This window comes from Stigmatopora nigra, chromosome 9, assembly GCF_051989575.1.
Source record: "Stigmatopora nigra isolate UIUO_SnigA chromosome 9, RoL_Snig_1.1, whole genome shotgun sequence".
Lineage (NCBI taxonomy): Eukaryota > Metazoa > Chordata > Actinopteri > Syngnathiformes > Syngnathidae > Stigmatopora > Stigmatopora nigra.
In genome coordinates, this window is record NC_135516.1 from 3,568,322 (window position 1) to 3,591,275 (window position 22,954).

Here is a 22,954-nt window from a genome sequence, read left to right on the forward strand (position 1 = left end):
TTCAACCGATTTTTAAACGGCTTAGATCTCATGAATATAATATAGGCAGGAAATTTACTTCACATTTAAACATATTTTCATTCAATGTCTTGTCACTATCATAGTCACGTTGATACATTTTAAAATGAGAAATTCCATCACGAATTCGGGGGTTGATCGGGGTTAATTTATTGGAGAAAACCAGCCATTTTACGTCCGCTAATACTTTGCTAATGAAATGCCGCAAAAAATGTTTTAACAAATAAGGTCTCATCCATTGTCTTCTTTTTGCAACTATTTACATAGGCAAGCGAAAGCGCCATCAACAGGACGCCGATAGTATGATAGCATTTTTCCGTTAGATGGCACTGCTGTTTGAATTTTTCAAATGTTAAGAGAAGAAGAGATATGTAAACAAAGTACGAACGAAGCATTAGTTTTGGTAAAAGTAGTATTGATAGTGAGTAATACACCATGTCAGGATTAAAGCTGATGAGGGCGATTCGTGTAAGCGAGTTTGGTGCTCCCTCTGTCCTCAAACTGTGCACTGATGTGGAAGTTCCGCAACCTGCACGGGGACAGGCAAGTCTGATGACCCCACTGCACTCACTCCCGAAGTTAACACAATTTTAAAAATCCAATACGCAAATTAAAATATTTAAATTTGATCGCTACGCAAAAAAGTCTCAAATGTTTGGTTAAACAATGCAAACATTTACAGTATGCGATGCAAAAAAAAAAAAAAAAAAACGGGACATGACTTTTATCTAACTCCAGACTATTTTAACACACTGTGATCTATATAGTATGAACGTCAAAATCTTCCAAATATTAAATAATATGAGGTGAGATTTTTGTGGGTGAGTGGTTAGCACGTCGGCTTCACTGTGGGAGACCTGGGTTCAAATCCAGGTCGGTCCACCTGTGTGGAGTTTGCATGTTCTACCCTGCGTGGGTTTACTCTGGGTACTTTGGTTTCCTCCCACTTTCCAAAGACATGCATGGTAGGCTGATTGGACTCTCTAAAATGACCACAGGTGCATGAGCGTGAACGGTTGTTTGTCTTTGTGCCCTGCGATTGGCTGGTGGGCCTCGCCTCTTAACCAGGACAGACCCTCGTGGGGATACCCTGCTTGGATAATCAAAAATTTATGAATTCTAATTGAACAAGGTGAGGGGCTGCAATATGACCAAAAGAACCGCAGTGCGGAGAAAATAAAAATGTTTATATATCTTTTTAGTGTTGTAGTCTAATAATAATATACAGTGTTCCCTAGCTACTTCGCAGTTCAGCTACCGCCGACTCTGAGCTTCGCGGATTACTTTTGGAAAAAAATACAAATATTACATTGAAACAACATATTTTACAGTTTTTTGCTATAACATGAATTTCACTCTCTCTACCCGTATTCTATATGGTGTACTGTATACAGGGGGGTAAAAATAAATAAATAAATAAATAAATAAATAAATAAAAAATTGAAATAAATTCAAATTAATCATTTTTGAAGGGGAATCCCTACTTTGCGGAAATTCACTTATCGCAGGTGGTCCCGGTCCCCATTAACTGCGATAACCGAGGGAACACTGTATACAGAAGGTGTAAGAAAATCAGTTGGTCAATAAGTTATAAGTAATTGACTATTAATCTTTGAAAACAAATACTACATGGAAAGTGTTTACAAGGGGAAACTATGAAAAACATAATAAGGAAAACGCACAGGAATAGAAAGTATTGAATAGTAAAAACCAGTTCACAATGATTTCTACCTTTTTTAGAAACACCTTTGTATTTGTGTTAAATTTGTGTTGCTTTTGTCATTTATTCAATCGGAGGTCGTTCATAGGCAGGATTCTGTAAGTGTCTGCGCCCCGTCTGCGTCGTAAAATTGATGAATGTTTTTTTTTCAATTTGTTAATTTTTAGTGGTTTATGGTTCTTTTTTGGAATTTGGAATCCTTTTCAATCACAAAAATATATTTTTATTATTGCAGATTTACAAAAATTAGTTTCAAAAATATTTATCTACGTAATTCTACGCGATTTTCCCATAAAAAAAGCATACGATAAAAATAGTCACAAAAATAAAATAAAAAAACTGGATTGACCGCATCCGGTCGATTATGCTTACTATGTTACCTTTATGATGATTTTGAATCATTTAATTTACAACTTTGTGTGCTTACTATATCTGTCTTAACATGGTTAGTTGTGTGCTTTGGTGTAGGTGTTAATACGTGTCCATGCCTGCGGTGTAAACCCTGTTGAGACATACATCCGAGCTGGGACGTACAGTCGGAAGCCCGCGCTTCCATACACACCTGGCACCGATGTAGCTGGTGTGGTGGAAAGTGTCGGGGAGGGCATCACAGAAGTGAAGGTACTTGGAAGCTTCCCACATACCTCATTGATCACATGAACACTACATTGTAATCACTGAAATTAACATTATAAATATCGTGTGAGCTATATTGTTTGTTCATGATGCTCACGTGGAATTTCTGTGGTTTTCTGCTTCTTTATGACTACTTTTCTAGGCAGGGGATCGCGTCTTTACCACAGCTTCTCTGTCTGGAGGTTATGCAGAATTTGCTGTCGCCACACAAGACAGCATCCACAAGCTGCCTGACACTTTAGACTTCAACCAGGGAGCGGCAATAGGCATCCCATACTTCACTGCTTACAGAGCTTTGGTTCACAAGTAAGAAAATATCTATACAGTAATATCTTGAGATACGAGCTTAATGCGTTCCGAGACTGAGCTCGTATGTCGATTTGCTCGTATCTCGAATCAACATTTCCCATAGAAATGAACTAAATACAAATTAATTCCTTCCCACCCTCAACAAAACAATATTGGAATGAAAAAACATATTTTTATATGCTCTCATTCGCCATCTACTAACAGAAGAACTAATGACTATCTGGCGGTTATTATGTTGAATACTCAAAAAGAGACATTCAGTACAATGTGGAGTGTGGGTGGCGGGAGAAAGATAGAGAGACTTTTTGCCCCTTTTTTTGTCCTACAAGTGCAATCAGTAAATTGCAGTCTGGGGTTTCTTTTTTTCTGCAGAAATCTCATTGGTCAAAGTATCTGGGCTGTATCAGTTGAAACAAAAACCTGCACTCTTTGCCCAGCCCTGGTCCAAGGACTCAACAACAAACAAACAGATATATATATAGTAAGGATAAATATATAATGAATAAATAAGTAATAGTCCTCTACATCAAGAGTGTCAGACTCGGGGTGGTTCGCGGGCCGCTTTAATGCCAACTTGATTTCACGTGGGCCGGACCATTTTAGATATAATAATTTATATATTTTTTTTATAAATGGATTAAAAGAACTGGATTAAAAGCCCTGAATATTTATGTTTTTTTATAGATCTAAAACAATGTTAATTTGAGCTTTTTTATATAATTCTAGATTTTATATTTTTAAAATTATTTTTGAACTAAAAACAGAAAAAAATGATAAAAATGTATAATGATTGATTTAAAAGGGGGAAATCAGGGAATGTAATATACATCTATACTCTTCATTTTATTTTGATCTTAAAACAGAAAGTCGGCACTCATGATTTATTTTCCCAGGCCACACAAAATGATGCGGTGGGCCAGATTTGGCCCCCGGGCCGACACTTTGACACATATGCTCTACATCATTAAGTGGCCGAAGTTAATCAGCAACACCAAAACCAGAGGTTGACAACTTTAGGCTCTGGAGCCGCATGCAGCTCTTTAGCGCTTAGAGCTTTTTCAAAAATGAGGGAGCGAAATATATTTTGGGATTTTTTTCAAAGAGCAAGTACTATATCATTACTAGATGGATCATTTCGTTCAATGTCACTTGTCACATTTCTATCTATTTGTGTTGAAGGGCTCGTGTAAAGGCTGGAGAGACTGTCCTTATTCACGGAGCCAGTGGAGGGGTGAGAGGGATTTTTTTTCATTAATGATAATTAAAAAAAACTAAAATATCCAGTTGTACCTCTACTTACGAAATTAATTTGTTCCAAAGCTTTTTTCATAACTTGAAAATTTTGTATGTAGAAGTGTACTTGATATGTAAATTCTCAAATTCGTTCCATGGTGCTCACATCACAACTACCAACTAAAGGTCAAAGTGTCCCAATTTTGGATGAAAAATGTGAGGAAACACTCATAAATGATATAAAATTATAAGGAAATGATTGATTAATGTCTTAAAATTTAAAAAAGCAAATGAAAAAGTGTCCTGCGCCACTGAAATATTCCCCTCCGGGGCCGTTATAGATGTAAAAAAGTGTTTGTCCACCTAATGGTGGCAAGAGCCTGTTCTACCAGGGCCGAAAGCCGTCCACATTGTAGTACATTTAAGACTATTACGTGTGCCCTATGTTTGTGAAATAAAATATGTGCCATATATATTAATAAGGGACATTCAAAATAAAATAACGGATAAGGAAGTACATTTACTTTTTGGAAGATTTCGTAACTTGGATCTTTTTCGTAACTTGAGTCATCCATTTGCATATAAAAAAAAAATCCTAACCTGAGACTTTTTTACCTAGAAGCATTTGTAAGAAGAGGTATGACTATATTCTCATTTGTCAATAGGTTGGTCTGGCAGCATGTCAGCTCTCCCGTGCGCTGGGCCTTAAGGTTCTGGGGACTGCTGGGACCAAAGAGGGAATGGAGCTCGTGGTCAAAAATGGCGCTCACTTGACGTTTAATCATCGAGAGGAGGATTATACTGGCAAAATAATGGTACGGTCATGCACACATCCACTGTCTGTCATTCCATTACCTTAACAAATGAGGTAACTGTGAAGTATGAATGGGTCTTAAACCTGACAGTAACAAAAATAATGTACCGTATTTTCACGACCATAAGGCGCACCGCATTACAAGGCGCACCCTCAATGAATGACATTTTTCCCATATATAAGGTGCACTGTATTATAAGGCGCACAGTATTATAAGGCGCACTGTATTATAAGGCGCACTGTATTACAAGGCGCACTGTATTATAAAGTGCACTGTATTATAAAGCGCACTGTATTATATGGCGCACTGTATTATAAGGCGCACTGTCTATTTGAAGAAAATTTAAGACTTTTAAGTGTGCTTTATGGTCGTGAAAATACGATAATTGCTATTGACTTCCAGGTATGAAGCACTCACTACACAGTCACCTCTAGAGCCAGCCATTGTTGATGTTTTGGATTTTTTTGTATAAAATCTTGCAGTGGTGGAGGAGCCATATGATGGAAGATTTTGTAAACTAAGATGGCATCTGCATATTTAACAGTATTGTTTCAGTTCAGGCGTTTGTGTTTTTTTAATATCCGACAGTGGTGGTTTTTCGTTTTTGTTTTTCTGTTTTTTCCATATATAAGGCACACTGGATTATAAGGCGCACTGTCTATTTTGGAGAAAATTTAAGACTTTTAACTGCGCTTTATTGTCGTGAAAATACGATATGTATTCTTTTTGAATGTCATTCTTGTTTGTTGGGTGTTTTTGTTGCAGGGAGCCACAGAAGGCCAAGGAGTAGATGTGATTGTGGAGATGTTGTCTAACATCAACCTTAACAAAGACCTGCAAATGATGAAATTTGGAGGACGTGTAATGGTACGTATCTATTGTACAATCATTGCTTATTTTTTCTACACTGCTTATTCTCATAAGGGATGTGGGGGTGCTGGAGCCTATCCTAGCTGACTTTGAGCCTCAGTCAGGGAGCACCCTGAATTGGTGGCCAGCCAATCACAGGGCACAATAGGACAGACAACGATTCATGCTCACACTCACACCTATGGGCAATTTAAAGTATGCAGGCTTTTGTGGGTTTTCACCGGGTACTACTGGTTTCCTCCCCATCTTACAAATGGCTCATGGAAGTTGTTTTTAAATTATCTTTGAAGGATGTACTTATACTTGTCTATCAGGTACCAACATGTTTTCTTCTCCTCTTTAGGTTGTAGGCTCAAGAGGACCTATAGAAATGAACCCTAGAGACACAATGGCCAAAGAGAGCAGCATTATGGGAGTTTCCCTCTTCTCTGCCACACCGGTAAACTACTATCAGATCTATTCTCAACATATATCCACTAGTGATTGCTAGTGTATAGTGGGAATAATCATAATCGTAATTCATCTAAAGTATTTTTACAACACGCAATGCTTTGGCATAAGCAATAATGTTGACAGGCAGATTGAAAGAGTGATTCTGCATATTTAACCTCAGTCTCATTCTGCAGAAGGTCCCCACCTTGTAGACTTCCTGTATGTGGCTCCAGTATTTTACCTAGGTCTACAATGTCTTCTGTGTCTGTGCTTTCTACTGTCTTGCTACTCCAACCATGGGAATTTCCCGAATTCGGGATGACATAAAGTTCTAATCTATAATCTAATCTAATTCATGACATACTGTTTGAGCCCCAGATCAAGATCAAAAAATGTTAGGAGGTGGATTATGAATGAATCAGGTATACTTATGCAAATGTATGATTATACTCAAATGTGACCACAAAGATAGAAAACAAAAGTATTCTTACCATTTTTCCACATGGGTACAAGTTTAATAAGTCCTAATTATTGAAAAGTTTAGTGCAGAATCCAGAATTTGCTGTCGCCACACAGGACAGCATTCACAAGCTGCCTGAATCTTTAGACTTCAACCAGGGAGCTGCAATAGGCATCCCATACTTCTACTGCTTACAGAGCTCTGGTTCACAAATAAGAAAATATCTATACAGTAATATGTTGAGATACGAGCTTAATGCGTTCCGAGACTGAGCTTGTATGTCGATTTGCTCGTATCTCGAATCAACATTTCCCATAGAAATGAACTTAATACAAATTCATTCCTTCCCACCCTCTGAAAAAAACACCAAAAACAGGATATTGGAATGGAAAAACATATTTTTATATGCTCTCATTCGCCATCTACTAACAGAGTAACTTATGACTATGATGTTGAATACTTAAAAAGAGACATTATTCAGTACAATGTGGAGTGTGCGTGGCGGGAGAAAGACAGAGAGACTTTTTGCCACTTTTTTGTCCGACAAGGTCAATCAGTGGATTGCAGTCAGGTGCTTCATTTATGATTATACTCAAATGTGACCACAAAGATACAAAACAAAAGTATTCTTACCATTTTTCCACATGGGTACAAGTTTAATAAGTCCTAATTATTGAAAAGTTTAGTGAGTATAATTTTGTTCTCATTTAGATGGAGAGGAAGGAGTGTGCAGCCTTGCTCTTTGCTGGGATGGAAGCTGGTTGGCTGCGTCCAATTGTCGGGAAACAGTATCGATTGGACAAGGCTGTTCAAGCCCACCATGACATAATCGAATGCCAAGGGGCCACTGGAAAGACAGTCCTCATTATGTAATCACCTGACCAACCAATAGAATGGAATTTTCATGACAAAATACATCAAGAAGTATTGTCATATTTAAGCACAAATGAATTGTTTATCAGCGAATGTGATAAGGCTACCCTCTACTTTTGTACAGTAGAAATTAATCTACAGATATTACTGTTGATTATAATAGAAAGCTAGCACTAAATGGTACTCATTATCGTTCTGTAATGGAAATGTCTGTCCTTTATAGTTCAACATGTCATAATTAAATGAAATCATGTGTATTAAAGATACACACTAATAAAATTCTTTTGGAATTCATTCCTCATCCGTACCTTGCATCCTCACAACAGTTGCGATGGTTGCTGGAGCCTTTCCCAGCTGACTTCGGGCTAAAGGCAAACTACACCCCAGACTTGTCGCCAGTCAGCCATAGTGTAGACCAGACATGGGCAAACGACGGCCCGCGGGCCACATACGGCCGTTTAGGCTTTTCAATCCGACCCGCCGACGTTGTTCAAATAATGTTTTTTTTTCTTCCCAAGATGGGGCCGTCACGCGGAAGCCAGTGGGAGTAGCTCTGTCCACTCTTATTTGTTTTTCGTGTTTTACAGCCCCTCTATTTTTTTTTAAATTACATTTTAATATTTCTTAATACATTCCATTTTACTTTACTTTGTACTTTAGACATTTTACTTTACTTTGTACTTTAGACATTTTACTTTACTTTTTACTTTAGACATTTTACTTTACTTTCTACTTTAGACATTTTACTTTACTTTGTACTTTATACTTTTTACTTTACTTTGCACTTTATACTTTTAACTTTACTTTGTACTTTATACTTTTTTACTTTACTTTGTACTTTATACATTTTACTTTACTTTGTACTTTATACTTTTTTACTTTACTTTGCACTTTATAATTTTTACTTAACTTTGCACTTTATACATTTTACTTTACTTTATACTTTTTACTTTACTTTGTACTTTATACTTTTTACTTTACTTTGTACTTTATACTATTTACTTTACTTTGTACTTTATACTATTTACTTTACTTTGTGCTTTACTTTGTACTTTATACTTTTTACTTTAATGATGAGTGATGTGTATGTTAACACTTTAGTCCTTTTTTTCTGTTTATGTTTCATATGTACTGTTAACGGATGCAGTTTTTATATGTATCGTATCTTGTGCTGACCCGGCCTATCTGTCAAATTTTTAAAGTCAATGTGGCACCCGGGCCGAAAAGTTTTCCCACCCCTGGTCTAGACAGAGGTGTAAACAACCAATCACCAATCATACCGCCACCGAGCAGGAACGATCCCTCTTGAAATTCGCATCTTGTATTTTTATGTCAGACGCAACATCCTCTCCTCTCAGGTGACAGCTGGTTCTACTGAGTGTGCGCCACAGTCGCTTAGGTAACCTAAGAAACACATGCACAGTAGCACATTTTAGAGTAATTAGGGCAATCGCTTTGGAACATAGAACAAGATCAAAAGGGATCGTGCAATCCCATCTGATCACAAGGTGAGTTTCTTTACTTGCTCATCCAGCTATACTGTTTGATTTTTAAAAAGGCCTTTGTCATTGAAGTAAATAACAGCAGGTGAAATTTCCGCGTTCATTTTATTATTAGATTATTTTGCAAGATACTGTTAGCTGCTTCCCATGGGAATGGAATGTTCAGCTAAAATGAAATTTACAAGCTAAATTTATAATCATGGATTTTGATTCCTTTCTTCATCTGGCACAGAGGAATAAGTATTCAAGTTGTTATTAAATTGTGAATCAATTCAAAAAAAAATACTCATACAGGAATGGTAAAATCAAATGAGCCGAGAAAATTGGGTAGTTTTCATACTTCCGTGAAGAAAAGAACATCTAAGTTATAGTTAGTAATTGTAATGTACTAGTGTTTCTGTTTTATTAAATTCATGAGATTGTCTTCATTAGAAAGGCACAGTAATGCGTGCTCACTAAGTATATTTTCTACCATTCAGTCAAAACAACTACAAAATCTGAAACAGTTTATAACTCCAAAATATTATTTGATAAGGGTATATGTCAGTCAACATCTTGGACATTCCCTCAATTTCCTTCACATCAAAATGAATGACTGACGAGCTACCCTAGGTTGCATCAACTTTTTGCCCAAAGTCAGCTAGTCTTGGTTCCCGCACACCTGTGATCCTAATGAAGACAAGCTAAATGGTTTGCTGATGGAATTGTTTATGCAACAGTTGCAGAAATACCAGTTATCTTACTGAACAGTTTGTAATACACCAGTTTTTTAGCACAAATTATTTAGCTTTCTGCTGAAAGGCAAACAACAACAATAACAAAAACACACGGACAGAAACCCATGATTAAGTGCTACCAAACATTCATTCATTTCGTGAACCGCTATTCATCACATTGGATGCGAATGGTTCTGGAGCTTTTATTTATGTTAGGGTTGCTTAATTTTATGCTTTTTTTCCCCCCCCAATGTGTTCAGCTTTCGTTTCTCCACCCCTCGTCTATTCCCTGCTTGCTCTCTTGTGTGTTTCCCAGGTGTTCCTAATTGTCTCGTCAACCCATGTCAGTCTATTTAAACCTCACTGATTGTTATGTCATTCGTCAGATCGTCTGCTTTTGTCTGTCCAAGCCATGTTTCCCCGTTGCCATGCTCCATGTAACCTCGTTCCTCGCTTTCGCGGTTATCCGATTTGAGTCTTTGTAATTTTCTAAGATCCTGTCCAAGTTATTACAGTTTTCGTTTGAGCACCACGTCCCCCATCCTCGCCTGCATTCCTGCGATTGGGTTCTATTCCCTGTTTCCTTGCCTCGACGTCTTGTCAAAGACGTAACAATTTACTAGATATCCCCTCCCTAGGTCAACTCGGTTGGAATAGTCATAGAAACAGCAATGCTACTTGTATTAGGTAGCATACAGATTTAATAGTCATTTTTTGGTGTGTTTCACTATTCCCTTTCCTTCTGTCAGTTCTTCCTCTCTCTCTTTCCCCTAAATCCTTTTTTTGTCGAGCTACTTTCTCTGGTGGAAAAAAAGATAAGTTAAGTCAGAAGTGGTGACAAATAGAGGCAAGAGGTCACAAATTGATTTCTATGTAGCTGAGTGTTAATATTTTATACAGTAATACCACAGCAATCTCTTATATTCAGCTTCACCAGGAGATGTAGTGAACCATACAAGAGAACAAAAAGGTGATAATTATTTACAGGTCAGTTCAAAGAGTGCACACATTTAATGGTGTTGACAATAACAACGCTTTAACAGGCTGCAACGTGATTGGAGACATGTTACGTCATTACCTCTTTGCATCCATTGCAATACATCATGACAAGTAAGTGTGTAAATGTCATCATCAAAAACATTATTACAATATTTTGAAAACCACAGTGTTGCAGTCTATTGGTTTACTATTCCAATTCAGAAGGTAATCTTGCAAACAATTGTATTGAAATTGAATGTTCTCAGGCCTCATGCTGATGTTGATGGTATTACTCATCATTGTCCAGCGACAAAACCCAGTCTCATCATGTCCTGATTCGTGTATGGTTTGCACAGACAATACTGTCATCTGTCATAGACTGGCTCATATTATAGGTAAAATATATACTTGCATGTAAACCTATTCCCCAATAAATGTAAATACTGGAGTGAGAATGTTTAAATTCCCACTCGAGTTGGTGTTGCAGCAAGTTTTATTCATAATCAGCTCAAATTGCAACTAAAATGAAAAAAATATATATAAAAAAACAGCTTTTTATGATTTCCACACTGGAAAAATATTCACTCCCCTAAAGATGAACTAAATTCATTCATTTTCCGCACCGCCTATTTTCTGTTTATCCTCACAAGTGTAGCAGGGAAGTGCTGGAACCTATCCCTGCCAAGTCTGGGACACAGGTGGGAGACACCTTGAATTGATTGCCAGCCAATGGCGGGGCACAAGGAGATGGACAACCAATCACGCTCACATTCATACCTAGGGTTTTATAGAATTGAGATTAATCTTTGAATCATTGAAATATTTTTTAATATATTATGCCTAAAATAATTGGAAATTATTTAAAATTAAAATATTGTTCTTATTAGCACAGATCACTAGAAGTGTGTTCCATGGCATTTTCAGGTATTGTTCTCTAAGCCCCCTTTCAAAGTTTCAACAGAAACAATTGCCATTATCTGGTAAAGCAGAAATAGGACTTAGAACTGCAAGAGGACTTGTCAGAGGGAGGAATTCATGTTTCGGCCAAGTCTGCCAAACACCAAGTGAAAAGACTGTAATGTTTTTAGGATACTGATTTCTGGAGTGATGAAAAAAATGGACCTGCAGAAGAATGATGTCAAGAGAAGTCGTAAAAATACGTCTAAAGAATAGAACATTGTGCATCGTGTGAAATAAGGTTAAGGTGGTTGATTGATTGATTGATTAGCCTCTCTGGTACTAAATTCTGGGGGCCAAGCTTCTTTTTTTTCTGTATTGTATTGTATGTCGGAGTGATAAAAAAAACAGGTTAAAAATGTTCTCTTTTAGTCGTCTAGTTTTAAAAATTCTGCGACCAACTTTGGTCTTGTCCAGAGGTCTTGGATAGTTAGATTAGGTTAAGGTGGTCAATCATGCCCTCGCAATCTGCTTGTCCAGGTACAAGAAATCTTTAGTGTACAAACGCTCCCATGAATTCAATTAGCTACCAAAGAATAGTAGGTTGAAATGTCCAAAAATCATTGATAAAACTGAAGCTTGGGAAATGTTGGCGCTTCCAACGGGACAATAATCCCAAGCAATCCCAATTTTGGTGGAAGAGAATGCAGTGGAGGATTCTAGTGTAGTCTTCTCAATCACCCAACCTATATCCAATAAAAATGTAGTTGCAGCACACAGCAAACTTGTTTCAAATCTGAAAGATGTCATCGCAGCTAAGGAGTGCTGTATTAAGTATGAAACTTACATGACAAAGGGGCTGAATATTTTTCTCACTGAGAAAGTCACAAAAAGATCATTTTTGATATATTGGAAAAAAATGATTTCAGTTGCATTTGAGGATTTTAATAGTCTTGATTTGATCTGAGTATAAATATGATAATGAATGAATGTCAGACTTGCTACAACATCATGCTACAGTCTGGGTTGGAAAAGTTTGAACACAATATATGCATACATTGTATAAAATGACTATTGTACAGTATGTTTATGCATGTGATCAGATGCTCCAGACACAACTAAGGCTCTTCTTTTCACACGAGGCTCCATCACCACTGTCCAGTCAGCATCATTGTCTGTACTGAGCAACATCACTATCATAGGTAACATGCTATTGATTCACCATAAAGTACGATTTCTAAAATCAGAATAGAAAGGAAATTAATGCAAATAAACTCGACACGAGGCACCGATTTTCCGCATTCGACCTTGTCGGTCGCCCTGACATTGATCTTTCAATAGTCTAGCTCAGACATGGGCAAACTACGGCCCGCGGGCCACATAAGGCTTGTTGGGCTTTTTAATCCGGCCCGCCGACGTTGTCCAAATAATGATTTTTTCCCCCAAGATGGCGCCATCACGCATAAGCAATTGGCAGTAGCTCTGTCCACTCTGATTTGTTTTTCGTGTTTTACAGCCCCTCTATCTTTTTTTAAATTAAATTTTAATATTTCTTAATACATTCCTTTTTACTTTACTTTTTACTTTAATGATGAATGATGAGTATGTTAATACTTTAGTCCTTTTTTCTGTTTATGTTTCATATGTACTGTTAACGGATGCAGTTTTTTTTATGTATCGTATCTTGTCCTGACCTGGCCCATCTGTCAAATTTTTAAAGTCAATGTGGCCCACCCCTGGTCTAGCATCACTTCGTTGCTATCTTTGACGTCACTGATAGATCTTCGGCAAGCTCTTGCGCTATTAGCCTTCAAATGAGAAAGAATACCTTGGTAGTGATTAGGGAGAGAATGATTCCAAACGGGGCATGTTATGTTTTCTGTATAGGTGACTACAGTGTGTTGATTATCACAATTTCTTTAAACCACATTTTTATATGACATTACAAGTGATAGTTTTCCAAATCTGATCTGAAAAATTGTTAGACTTTTTAACATTAGTAGGAAAAAGAAGTTGGCTATGATTGGCTGTTATGGAGAAGGTTCAATCCAGAGGAGTTTGTATGGATCTTGCGTGGGTTTTCTTTGGGTACTCTGTTTTTTTACCTGCATCCTAAAAAATAAGAATGGCAGGCCAGTTGAACACTTTAAACTTGCCTTTAGGAATGACTGTGAGCCAATGGTGCTCATTGTGCTCTGTGATTGGCTAGCAAACATTTTCTTTGCTGCCACTTCTTAAGTCCATAGTTGACTGGAATAAACTCCAGGACCCCCTCAACCCTTGGTGTGAATGGAAAATTAATGAACACTTGTTTTTATTGTTCAGATGAACTTCCAAAGGGAAAAAAAATACAAATTTACTGAAAATTGTTTTCGCTTTGCAACTATCTTTCATAAAACAGCTCTAAGCCACAATCGTATATCAGCGATGGATGAACTATCCTTCAGAAATCTGCCCTTCCTACACACATTACTTCTGGACCATAACCTACTTACCAGTCGGGCCTTGGAGGATGAAGCTCTGTCCACTCTTATCCATCTTCAAGTGCTTGCACTGGGCCACAATCTTATAAGTATGGTGAGGCCATTACGTGAATCGTTGACAGTCTTGATAAGAAAATCAAAATACAAGCCGTTGTGTCTAGTTTGCAATCTTCTGAATTTGAATTGATCAAGCCAGTGAATTCATGTGCAGATCCAAGCTGACTGGTTGAAAGGTACCACGGAGCTTCGAACACTTAACCTGGAGGGAAATAGAATCATCCAGTTAGGTACTGGTTCTTTCAACAATCTCAGAAATCTGGAGAATCTGGATCTGTCTGATAACTTAATAAAGAATCTGGACCCAAACAGGTTAGTGCATTTTATTGAAACAAGTACCAATAACATTATTGTTGAATATGATGAGTTTGAGTTGTGCTTCTTCAGCTTCCATGGCTTAGTGCGACTTCGAAACTTGGATGTGTCCAGAAACCGACTGAGTTCAGTTTCTTCGGAGTCTTTTTCCTACCTCAGTTGGCTGACCAACCTCAACCTTGATCTCAACTCATGGAATTGCTCATGTCAACTTCTGGATTTAGCTACATTCCTTTCAGCTTTCTTACAACAACCTGACAAGGCATGAATCTGTAATCTGGTCCATGGAGAAATATTTTATGAGCTGGCTCGACATTTGGTGCAAACATCTCCTGCTGCCCACAGACCCTGTATAATGGAAAGAAGATGGTGTGTGTGAGTGCTGACAATCCTGCTGTCACTACAGTGCTGGAGTTGACTGAAGCAAACTGTGTCCTGTCCAATCAGAACATCACAGTGCAGATAGAGAAGAAAGGCAGTGTGACCCCTCAAATGTATGCCCGGGATTTGGCCATTACAGCTGTTCTCTGCTTCCTGGGTAAGCATGCAATATAAATGAAAATTTGGACATTGCATGTGACATAAATAAAATTGAATTCAATGCAACACAAAAAGAAGGACTATGGGCAATAAAAACTAGTAAATATGAGAAATGTTTTTGTTTAAAAAAAATGGTGTTTATACATCCCATTGATGAACAGGTCAATTTAAAATAATTGAGCCTCATCTAATTTTCTGAATCGTATTATCCTCACTAGGCTCGCGTAGGGTGCTGGTGCCTACCCCACCTGACTTCGGGCCAGAGGCGGGGGATTGGTGGCAGTCCAATCACAGGGCACAAGGAGACAAACAACCATTCACGCTCACACTCATACCTAGGGAAAATTTAGTGTCCAACCAGCCTACCATGCATATCTTTGGAAAGTGGGAGAAAACCAGAGTACCCAGAGAAAACCCACAACAACACTCAATCGACACAATCAACACTAACCACTCAATCGCCGGGGCGCCCACAATTGTGTCATGATTACATGTTGTAGTAGCAACCCTGAAAGGCTCAGTTTGTTTACAAGGGTCACTCACCACTTTATGCAAAAGTGTGTGAACAAATAAGTACAATCAATTAGGAAAATCAAGTCCACAAAAAAACTGCCAAGATTTAATGATTTCGTTGTCTAGCGACCATAATATAGGGTGACACAAAAATGGGAATTTTTGAACTAAGTACATATTGGCAGACATGAGCAAATGACAGCACAGCAAGGTAGCAAACTTACGAGCATGCATACACCATTTTAATAACTATGGTGGATTCAGGATGAAATTCACAGCAACCCAGCTGAGATTTTTCACCGGTCGATGAGGAATTTTAACAACAAATTTTACTGACACCATCTGACTGACGTAATTTTAAACAAATGAAAATTCCATCATTGTTCTAAAATAGCATGTTTTAAATGTATTTTTCAAAGTAAATTACTGTGCACTAAATGTTTCTTCCGTCACTATTGGTTTTATTGGATTGTAAAAAAAAATCAGTCATCCTGTATATTTAATTAATTAGGAGAATCTGGATCAATCAAACAATAAAGCAGAAACCCCAAATGACCTTTGTACCCTCTTTTCAGACAGAAATGTAATTTCATGACTTTTCGGTACCTCTTTAGCTAATATGTGATTTTCTATTTTTAGGTGGCATATTCTTGACACTGCTAATAGTCTTGATCTACTATCGCATTACTTACCGAAAAAAAGTGATACAAAGTCAAACCCAGAAGGAGATAGAAGAAGGCAATGGACCACAGGCGAACTATCTCCATAACCTATCTGATGTTGAGAGGAAACATTTTTGGAATACTCATCACCTACTGGACAGTAAAAGCATACCACCCGTCAGAAAAACTGAGCACTACGAACACCCATTTCATTTAAAAGATAATGAACATGACAGATATTTTATATGCCCGGATTGTAAAGTTGAAGAACCAAAGCTAAATCAATGGGATAATGGAAACAATGGCGTAATGCTGGATGGAGACAGAAGAAGACGGAGGATGCTGTTGACAGAGGAGGAAGAGGAGAAGAACCAACTTGAGGGCCACCACGATATTCTGGGAAGAGGCCTTCCTCACAACATTCTGTCTCGTGGTAGTTCCATGTCCTTGTCTCGTAAATGGAAAGACACCTTCACTCCCAAGCCGGATATCCCAGCTGCTGATCATGCAAACAAAGAGTTAGGCGTGAGGTTTGATACGCGGAGTAGACAATCTGGGAAGCTCCTTTGTAAGAGCTGCCACGGGGCATATGGGAAGTCATCCAACAGTATGAAAGAAAGTAGGATTCACTCTAACATGGGAGACTTGTCTGATGAAACCATCTGTAACATCGGCAATAGATGGAGGACTATCGAATCCAACCAGTTGAATGAAAGGAAAAACATGCAAGCCAGAAAAGAGATATTCAGTATGGAGAGAAATCTTCAAGAAACTAGAAGAAGGACTTATCTGTCCAGAAAAATCGGGGGAGAAACGCAAAGGCGTCACAAAGGAAAGTTACAGTCCAATGGTATGCTAAGATCGAAGCCTAACTTGAAAGCACATGGAAGGACAAAAATCCATCCTAAAATGAAAACTGAGCAAAAGAGAAATGACTCTAGGGGGAAAGACCGAAGACACGAAGAAAAACAGATGGAAACCAAAGCTGAAAATGTCAAAAGAAGCAGCAAGAAAGAAAGAACAATACCAGCAAATGAAGGAGTAATTAGAGATGAGGACAACAGAGATTTAAGAAAATATCAGAGAATTAACGCTGTATCTAAAAATGTGCAGATTTCCCAAGATTCAAATGGTTACCGAGAAGAGACTCATCAAAGAGACACGGTTACAGTTACTCCAGCTACTAGCATCACAGACACACCTTGCTCAACCACAGCAGAAGGAGCTTCTATCATTGGACAGGGTATGACTCTTCCATATCACAAAGCTGGAATTGTTCTTGGTAAGTCTCAAATTTCCTCCGAGCAACCATTTTCTTCCTCTGCTGCTGACAAGTTTCATTCAACAAGTCCGCCCATCCCAGGATCAGCAGGTTCACAGCTAATGGACAGTAATCACTCTCTCCAGGGAAGAAGTCTTTTACTCAACACATCAAACCCAGCAGGTGATTCGGTGCTCCCAACTGATCCCACCAGTAGTATGTTTCCTAACATTGTAGGTAATAGCTCTGAGAATGGAAATTCACTCACTCAACACTGCTCAGAAAGCCAGTACGAATTTAACATCGCTTCTCCTGAACAAGGGAACTCAGAACTGAGCCAAGGTCAAGAGTCTGAGCATAAACCAAGTCCTCTGGTCTGTGAATCTGAACCCCCAAGCTCTTTTCTACCAATTAACACATATCCTAGTATAGTTAGCTCATCAGAGGTGAACCCCCAGGATTCTAGAGCAATGAACACTGTTGAGAATTTGTCAAAATGTTACAGTCAAACTGAAAATCAGACTGTGCAAGGCGGTCCGGTAGACAGTGTATTTGACGATAGAAAGTCTTGTATTGAAGTGCAAGCCGTGTCTGAAGGAGATATGCTGGATGCAAACGTGTCACCACAAGGTGGCTCTACACGGAGCACATCCACTACAGGAAGCGCAAAGACCACATCTCCTCTACTGCACCAGGAGTACCTTTCTGAAGAAGATGGCTCCACTTCAAGAAGGAAGCTGAGGCTTGTCATCCCTGAGAAGACCTCCAACCGAGAACCCACACCACTGGAAAAGAAAATACGCTAGTTACTCAAAGTTCTAGAATCTAGACCATTAAGTGGTCTATGGGCTGCAAGCGATCTGCTAACTTCATATTTTAAAAGCCTGAATTATTGTGATCTATTTTTGACCAGGCCAGATAAGTTTAGCAGGATCTAATCCAGCCTATTCATTGTGCATGTGAAGTTGCAAAGGCATTGGGGCCACTGATTGCACATTAGGACTATCCTAATTTTAAAAAAATGATAAAAGGACATTTTTGTTCTTATTGAAAAACATATCCATGGCCCTTAAATTAATAGAAAACATCTTTGGGTGCTTAGTAAAATTGTTTAATCATTTGAAAAAAACCTTACATAGTATGTGTAATATTAGAGAAATTTTCCAAAATGGCAGTATTTAAAGAAAGTGGCAAACCTTGGTGCGAGCTGATACTTGATCAATTTAAACAAAGTACAAGTTTAGCCAATCACATGCGAGTATCCCAGATTGCCCACCCATCCTCATGATGTCAATAATACCCATTGTCCCATGCACCTGTACTTGGGGGCTTCAGTGTTTATTTACATGGGTATAAGTGACATCACGAAATGTTTGCCTTCTTAAGAGGTATCATCTTTTTGTATGTTTAAACATTATTTTCTCTATTGTGGTAATAGAGAAAACAGTTTAAATAACTATAATAGTATTATCAGAGGTCTAATTTTTATTTACCTCATTCACAGCAGGTGTTGTATTTCGCATTCTTACTGCAACAGTATAATTCTATTCTGAATGTCTTCAAGAATTTAGGTGTTGTCATCTGCGTACCCCTGTGAAACATTTTGACAGATTTTAGAGATCCTGACCATCAAAATAAATGCATTTGCACAACAGTCATGCTTCCAATATTTCATCCATAGTTTTAAATCCCAGAATTGCTACCTGACATAAAAATGACAAAACAGCACTACGAGAATATTCATATGTATACGACACAGCTCTATTTAGAGACGTATTCATTGGAGGCCTGTTTGCCTTTGTTCTAGCTAGAGAGCATTGGTAATTAGATGTTAAGTATTTCAATACTTCATTGGTGCTAGATTTAGATTAAAAGCATAGTTGAATTCGCCAGAGTCATTCCAGCATTCATGTTTTGCCATTACAACCTTTCAAACCTTACATTCACAAACCATACACAAAACAATCTGTTGAATTAAGCATTTGGTCTACACCCCCCTTCCACATTGACTAATAAAATCTAAATATTCTAAATATTTTGGCCTGTAAAAATACTGCCACACACATTTCTATTTTTACCTTTTACCATAGCAGAGTACAGTTACGTCTACAATGCCTTCATTTTACACCAGATGTCCCTACTGAGCTACAAAGATGTTATAATCTTTTGTTCTTCATTTTCTCAAATATTGGTATATCATCATTCATTCATCAAATTTGTGTATTTATTACATCACATTTATGTAGTTAAGTTTGACCAAAAAAGGCAACACATTTAAAAACTGGGTTCACCTCCCCTTTGTTAAGTGGTAATGAATGTTGTGTTGGGTCAATTTATCTTTTTTTTCTATCCATCTTGTGCCTGCCTTTTGCCTGAAACTCTCTAAGGCTAACAAGTAACCTTCAAGAATATAAGTACTATATTTGTGCATGGAAATGTTGTCTAGGCTAATCTTAAGCATTAACAGTTCAGATACAAACATATGCTAAAGTAAAAATAATGCCTAAACCAGAGAAACTTGATATTTTGACACCTTTACCATGTATATGAAATCAACAACACACACACACACAAAAAAATAAAACAGAAAATAATTGGAGTAATGACTGCACATCAATGCAGCACGGACTTTATTCTCAAACACACTTTTAGAATCTAAAAATAAGAAAATCTTCATGGTTGTTGCCCAGAGTCCTTTCATCTGCCAAAAAACACATAACATACAAAAAAGATACAGGGTGAGCAAGAGAGATAGTTTCTCTCTTCATTATTAACACTAAAACATAACTTGATTCAAAACATTTAAACACAGCCAACAAAGCAATAGTATAGGTTCATAAATAGCCTCTGTGCACAGAGTAGAGATGACAAATGAAACCATGCAAGCTTCCCCTCCCTCTACCTCGCTCTTTCTTTCTCTCTCTCTCTCTCTCTCTCTCTCTCTCTCTCTCTCTCTCTCTCTCTCTCTCTCTCTCTCTCTCTCTCTCTCTCTCTCTCTCTCTCTCTCTCTCTCTCTCTCTCTCTCTCTCTCTCTCTCTCTCTCTCTCTCTCTCTCTCTCTCTCTCTCTCTCTCTCTCTCTCTCTCTCTCTCTCTCTCTCTCTCTCTCCCTCCCTCTCTCTCTCTCTCTCTCTCTCTCTCTCCATCTCTCTCTCCCTCACTCTCCCTCTCTTATTCACTCACTCATTTTGGATGAAAGTCTATTTTAAAAACAGACAGACAAATATACAGAGGAGGAACTGTCATCATATAAACCTTAGAATTCAACAAATAATTATTTGACATTTCATCATATAAAGGACTAAATTACACTGGATTTGTGCCCACCAGATGTAAAGTAACATCAATGTGGGCTTGTGTGTGCTGTACTCTTTTCACTTTGGCTGCAGCAGTATACTATGGAGGTAAAGAAAACTAATTAACTGGATTCAAAAGGGACAGCTTGAACAATTACATTACAGTATTTTACACATGCTCTTCAGAGCTTTTTAGAACTGGAAGTCCAGCCCAACTATGCAAAAGACAAACAATAGCAGGTAGAAAGATTTTTTTTTCTCTCTCCCAAGGCCTGATGGGATTTGAGGAATATCACAAATGAGTTTTAGGGGCTGCACTGAAAAGAATATAACATTCAAATGCTAATATGAGAAATAAACCAGGAAAGAAAAGAAACAAACATCATGATAATTAAGTTGGAATATTACAGAAGCAATGGAAGAATGGACATAGTTGTTACATAATTGTCTTGGTTTGGGGGGTGGGGGGATTGGTGCTCTGAAGCAACAATCAGAAGCTTACACATATTTACAAACAAATATGGACTGAACTGTTTATTTATGTTTGGCAGATCTCATGAAAAAGATGGCTGCTCATTTAACAACATTAATATATGTTTGGAAATTCTGACATTCAATCTAATTACCAATCTAGTACGCTGTAATATACCATTTGAAGACGTTGTCAGAACTTAATTCATGATGTAATTTAGTTTTTTTTGCTTTTTCGAGGGTGCTGGGGAAGGGGGCGACATGTTAGACCCTAGTACTCCTTAATAGTGCTTGGGTCAAATAGTATGTTTGTCAGGCCTCCTATAACACATTAGACACTGTACATTAACCTTCACTTTTCCAAGCAAAGTATGTAAAAATATGTCCTTTATGGAACATATCTTTTCAGTTCAAATCAATATACACATGAGTTTGAGATATAATTCAATCAATGCTAACCTATTCATGTGCCGGAGCAGGAAATCTTCCTGGTCTTACCTGTCTTCTTGACCATCACAAGGACACAGTAAAGTGGCGTTATATGCATGCCCCTTTTAGTTGCTCATATTTGCTGCCAGGCATTTAACTTTCTGAAAAACAAATATTAGTCAGGTGGTTTGACTGTCTTTTGGGGATTCTGATGCAAGTCAACTTGAGGTTCCAGATGAGTTTCCACATTATGGCAGAAGCAGGTTGTGAACAATGTTTGGTATCATTCCACCCACATATTATTAACTCAGGTACAATGATTTATCTCGCTGAGGACCTCTGCAGGACAGAAGAAAAACAAACAGACAAAAAAAAAACAATTAGTGCCGCAAACATATGTGCAACTACAGCAAATTTTCAGGAAAGTAACACACAGAAAGCCCAACTAAAAGTTGTTTTTCTTGCTCGTAACTCTAAATTTTTACAATCAAAGTCATCATCGTGAATCTAAAAAATTCCCATATTTTCTCGGATATGAGCTGTATTTATAACAAAAAAAAAGATGTCTGAATCAAGTTACAGCTTATATGCACACAAGACTTACTCTTTTTTGCCAGTAGATTTCGGCAAATTAACTTTTACTATTTGTTGCTTATTTTCTGTTTTGCAGTAATAAAACAACCATTACTGGATGAATTACTAACTTCCATATGATATTTTTTTATTTTATATAAAGTACCTCAGAAATACCACGTGCGATGATTTTTCTTAAGATTTTCCCTTCAAAGTAACCATTTGTACTCCCTATTAAAACCATGAATATGGACATGAACATTGTTAACCAGGGGGTGGCTTATACGTGAGAAATTGTAAAATTTAACCATTTTACAGCAATTTTTTGAGTGCGGCTTATACGCGAGAAAATACAGTAAGTTAAAAGACCATGCCTACATGCCACACAGGAGGACCGACCTGGTTGGGATCGACTCCAGGGATGACTGTCATATTGGATGCATCACATATACATACATATCCGTTTTTCATAAACAAATGAAAGAGTCCCACGAAACACGAAGAAACAAAAAAAAAAAAACACTTTTGCTTAGTCTTGTGAGACTTGCTTGAACACTGACCCGTTGCCATGGTAATCACTGTTCCAGTCGAGAGACTGGTGATGGTTGGGCATGTGTCGACTCAGCTGGTGGTAGTCTACTGATGATGACATTACTGCTCCGCTATTCATCAGACCTCCTCCAATTGGCTGATACTCAGTTTGGAGGGAGTAGGCCTGAAATCAAATCAAATAAAGGAAGGCTGTGAAGAAACGTTCAGAGAAATGTCAGCGAGAGTAACGAGTTAAATGTTGGACGTCGAGACTCCTGTTCCAAAGGCTGTACTAGAGTTGACTGAGTACGTGCATAATGGAAGTTGGTAGATTTGTAGGCGGAGAATAGCAGCTATCAAGTTGAT

At 37.8% G+C, this 22,954-nt stretch overlaps 4 protein-coding genes across 5 annotated transcripts in view; 3 read left to right on the forward strand and 1 right to left on the reverse strand.

The window, feature by feature from the left end:
• Positions 1-358: 358 nt before the first annotated feature.
• Positions 359-7,616, forward strand: cryz (crystallin, zeta (quinone reductase)). Its single transcript, XM_077724433.1, has 8 exons — positions 359-561; positions 2,207-2,359; positions 2,517-2,680; positions 3,863-3,914; positions 4,582-4,731; positions 5,497-5,598; positions 5,945-6,040; positions 7,205-7,616. The coding sequence occupies exons 1-8, from the start codon at positions 454-456 to the stop codon at positions 7,364-7,366; spliced, it is 987 nt and encodes a 328-aa protein (XP_077580559.1). The 5' UTR covers positions 359-453; the 3' UTR covers positions 7,367-7,616.
• A 1,225-nt stretch (positions 7,617-8,841) lies between these two features.
• lrrc53 (leucine rich repeat containing 53) lies at positions 8,842-14,164 on the forward strand. The gene is made up of 6 exons (XM_077724419.1): positions 8,842-8,874; positions 10,628-10,694; positions 10,829-10,957; positions 12,563-12,661; positions 13,861-14,031; positions 14,154-14,164. The coding sequence occupies exons 2-6, from the start codon at positions 10,688-10,690 to the stop codon at positions 14,162-14,164; spliced, it is 417 nt and encodes a 138-aa protein (XP_077580545.1). The 5' UTR covers positions 8,842-8,874; positions 10,628-10,687.
• Positions 14,165-14,673: 509 nt separating this feature from the next.
• On the forward strand, positions 14,674-18,694 carry LOC144201869 (uncharacterized). The gene is made up of 2 exons (XM_077724679.1): positions 14,674-14,852; positions 16,007-18,694. Exons 1-2 carry the CDS (start codon positions 14,681-14,683, stop codon positions 18,094-18,096), a joined length of 2,262 nt encoding a protein of 753 aa, XP_077580805.1. The 5' UTR covers positions 14,674-14,680; the 3' UTR covers positions 18,097-18,694.
• Positions 18,695-19,884: 1,190 nt separating this feature from the next.
• tox (thymocyte selection-associated high mobility group box) overlaps positions 19,885-22,954 on the reverse strand; it is a 39,452-nt gene continuing 36,382 nt past the window's right edge. For both annotated transcript variants that reach the window (XM_077725096.1, XM_077725095.1), the window contains exons 10-11: positions 22,618-22,772; positions 19,885-21,823 (exon numbers count right to left, since the gene is read on the reverse strand). In XM_077725096.1, the coding sequence (XP_077581222.1) occupies positions 21,787-21,823; positions 22,618-22,772 (192 nt within the window). In that variant the 3' untranslated portion in view covers positions 19,885-21,786. The remainder of the gene's footprint in view (positions 21,824-22,617; positions 22,773-22,954) is intronic.